Genomic DNA, 2,918 nt, shown 5'->3' on the forward strand with positions numbered 1-2,918 from the left:
CATCTCAACCTCACTTTCCGCATCTTGTCTTCCACCGAAGCCACTCCAACCTTATCTCTAATACTCTCATTCCTAACCCTATCTCTCCTAGTAAGTCCACGCATCCATCACAACATCCTCATCTCCACCACCTTCAACTTTGGATGTGGGAGGTCTTGACTGGCCAACACTCCGCTCCATACAACATAGCCGGTCAAACTGCCACTCTGTAGAACTTTACCAAAAACCACAAAAAGGTAAAAAAAAACAGCTTAAAAGCCAAAATCACTTAAAATAAGCTAATCCAAACACCCTCAAAATCTAGTACTTAAAAATAAAAAATAAAGAATAAAATTAAACCATTTAATAATGGGACGGAGATCAGATCAAAAATCAATTTTAGTTTGCATAGGCGCAATTACAATCATGGGTACACCTCTACGTTCCCTAATTCTTTATTCTACTGATAAAATGAGTGAGCACGCATCACAATTATCACAAATCACAATTACAGTCATGGGTGCACCATAAAGGAAAAGGAATAAGGGGCTATTCTCGAATTCTTTATTCTACTGAGAAAATGGCCCTGCTTGGTTTACAATTGACTCGTTAATCTGTGTTTCCTCTGGATATGGCAATCACCATCGTTCCTCTCACTATACAATGATCAGTATATCTTACGCTTGTGTCTTTGTATCTCTGTTCTTTTCTTCTATGTTTCTCCGTGCATCTTTATGTTTTTCTTTTATATTCTTTTTAAGCTGTACCTTCCTAGCACAGGGCTCTGCAGAGAGAGGTTGATGACTTGAGTGTCAAAGCCCGGGAAGCTGAGAAGGAGGTCAATATGTTGCAGATGAAAATAGAGGAAGTTAATCATAACATGACCAAATATCACAAGGACATGGACTGTAAGATTCATCTCCGTGCTTCTCTAATATGATTCATGAAAAAATGTGTTTTCGTAGTGATGGTTCAGAAGCTTCTGTGGTAAATTCCCCTGTTACAACTTGGTTAAGTTTAAATAATGTCCTCTATCAGATTCAATCTGAATTGGGTAATCTGGTTAATACTAATTGACGCAGAGATTAAGAAAATCTTCATGAAGAACTAGTTGAGCTTTAACAGTCTTTCCATTTCTGACTTGTGAAAACAATAGCAGTCATGTTAGTAACTGTCTTTCCATTTCTGACTTGTGAAAACAATAGCAGTCATGTTAGTCATTTATTCAAAATCTGTATTTGAGTCATGTTTAAAAATATAAAATAGTGATACCGGAGTTGAACTTTGTACTGCAATTTTGGTAAGTCCCTCAAAGATAATTCTCTTAACCAGGATATAGCTGGACATAAGGGTTTGTTAACATAGCAAAATAGCAGTATTGAGGGTTTTTCTTCTCCTCCTCCTGTATTTCATGCAAGTTAATTAATCTCTTATTAAGTATCTGCTCTTGGGCTCTTTCGTTTCCATTAATCTTTGTGGTGATGAACCTTTATGTAGAGGCCTTATGTAGATCTTTCAATTACTTCACTGCAGCAAGAAAGAGATTTCTGGAATCAAAGCTCCAGTTGCTGGACCAGGAATTTGCTGGTATAGAGTCCTATCCCAAAATTATGGACTCAGTCAAAGAGAAAAGGGATGTCCAGAAAAGGTTGGTCAAAATGGGCCCATTTCCTATTAAGTCTTCTGTTATTTCACTTTTTGCTAAAATAACGACATATTGAAAGATAATGTTTTATATTTTTCTTCACGAGAAACTCTTTTTGATTTTTTATTTTTGAAACATGTTATGCTTAGGTGAATGTTGTTGTGTTTTCAAATTTCATGTGATGATATGCAGCAAGTTCAACATCGCCGATGGTATGCGGCAAATGTTTGATCCATTTGAAAGAGTTGCCCGTGCTCATCATATTTGCCCTTGCTGTGAGCGTCCTTTCTCTGCTGAAGAGGAGGATGAATTTGTTAAGAAGGTTGTGCTTTTATTTTCTATTTGTTATTCTTTCTGTTGGAGGGCCATCTTCTGACTACTACTTTCCTGACTCTTTTTTTGGTTTGTCACTGCAGCAACGAGTAAAAGCAGCAAGCTCTGCTGAGCACATTAAAGTATTGGCTATGGAGTCTTCAAATGCTGATTCTCGTTTCCAACAAATTGACAAGCTTCGTTTGGTTTATGAAGAGTATGTCAAACTTGGAAAAGAGTCAATACCTCAAGCAGAGAAGAATTTAAATGAGCTAAATGAAGAATTGGAACAAAAAAATCAGGCTCTTGATGATGTAACTTCAGATCCTGTTATATATTATAATCTAGCACTGGGGTTTTATTAGTATAGTCAAAGTTTTACTATGACTTCTTAAGTAATGACTTGTTTGACCCACCCTCCACCATTTTGGCCTTCTTCCCACCATTTTCTGCATAATTTCATCCTCCTCTTATTGTTTTCTGGTCCCTCTCCTCTCAGTAGAGATGCTAAGTTAGGACTCAGCAAAATGGATGTGTCTGCTCCTAAGGAGATATCTTCTGTGACAAATTCCGAATTACACACCTCAGTGCATGAACAATAGGTGATGGAGGATGTCCATCATGCTATAGTATCTTATCCGAATTACATACATCAATAGGTGTTGAAAGATGTCCATCATCCTTTAGTATCTTGATACCAAAATTGGCCAACATATTGTCTATGTTCTTTATTTGGAAGACAAATATGCTTATATATATATATTAGTTGTAGATCTTACCAAGTTCCAAACCATGCACAACTAGCTCTCATGGATTCCTCGGTTATCAAAAATATATTTGGGGTAGATCTTGACTTGGAGTTTAGGTTCACAATATATAAGATGATCTTTGACATCCTTTTATGCTGATTTCACTGATTTCTGTTGTGATGTTTTGCATGCTTTCTTCATGATATTATATATATTTCTCACCGGCATGATTT

General features: G+C 36.6%; 1 protein-coding gene across 1 annotated transcript; it reads left to right on the forward strand.

Annotated features, from left to right (window-relative positions):
* The first annotated feature begins 16 nt into the window (after positions 1–16).
* On the forward strand, positions 17–2,879 carry LOC124894756 (DNA repair protein RAD50-like). The gene is made up of 4 exons (XM_047405299.1): positions 17–887; positions 1,513–1,627; positions 1,817–1,946; positions 2,041–2,879. Exons 1-4 carry the CDS (start codon positions 824–826, stop codon positions 2,299–2,301), a joined length of 570 nt encoding a protein of 189 aa, XP_047261255.1. The 5' UTR covers positions 17–823; the 3' UTR covers positions 2,302–2,879.
* The last annotated feature ends 39 nt before the right edge of the window (positions 2,880–2,918 follow it).

The sequence above is a fragment of the Capsicum annuum genome, unplaced genomic scaffold, assembly GCF_002878395.1.
Source record: "Capsicum annuum cultivar UCD-10X-F1 unplaced genomic scaffold, UCD10Xv1.1 ctg77230, whole genome shotgun sequence".
Taxonomy (NCBI): Eukaryota; Viridiplantae; Streptophyta; class Magnoliopsida; order Solanales; family Solanaceae; genus Capsicum; species Capsicum annuum.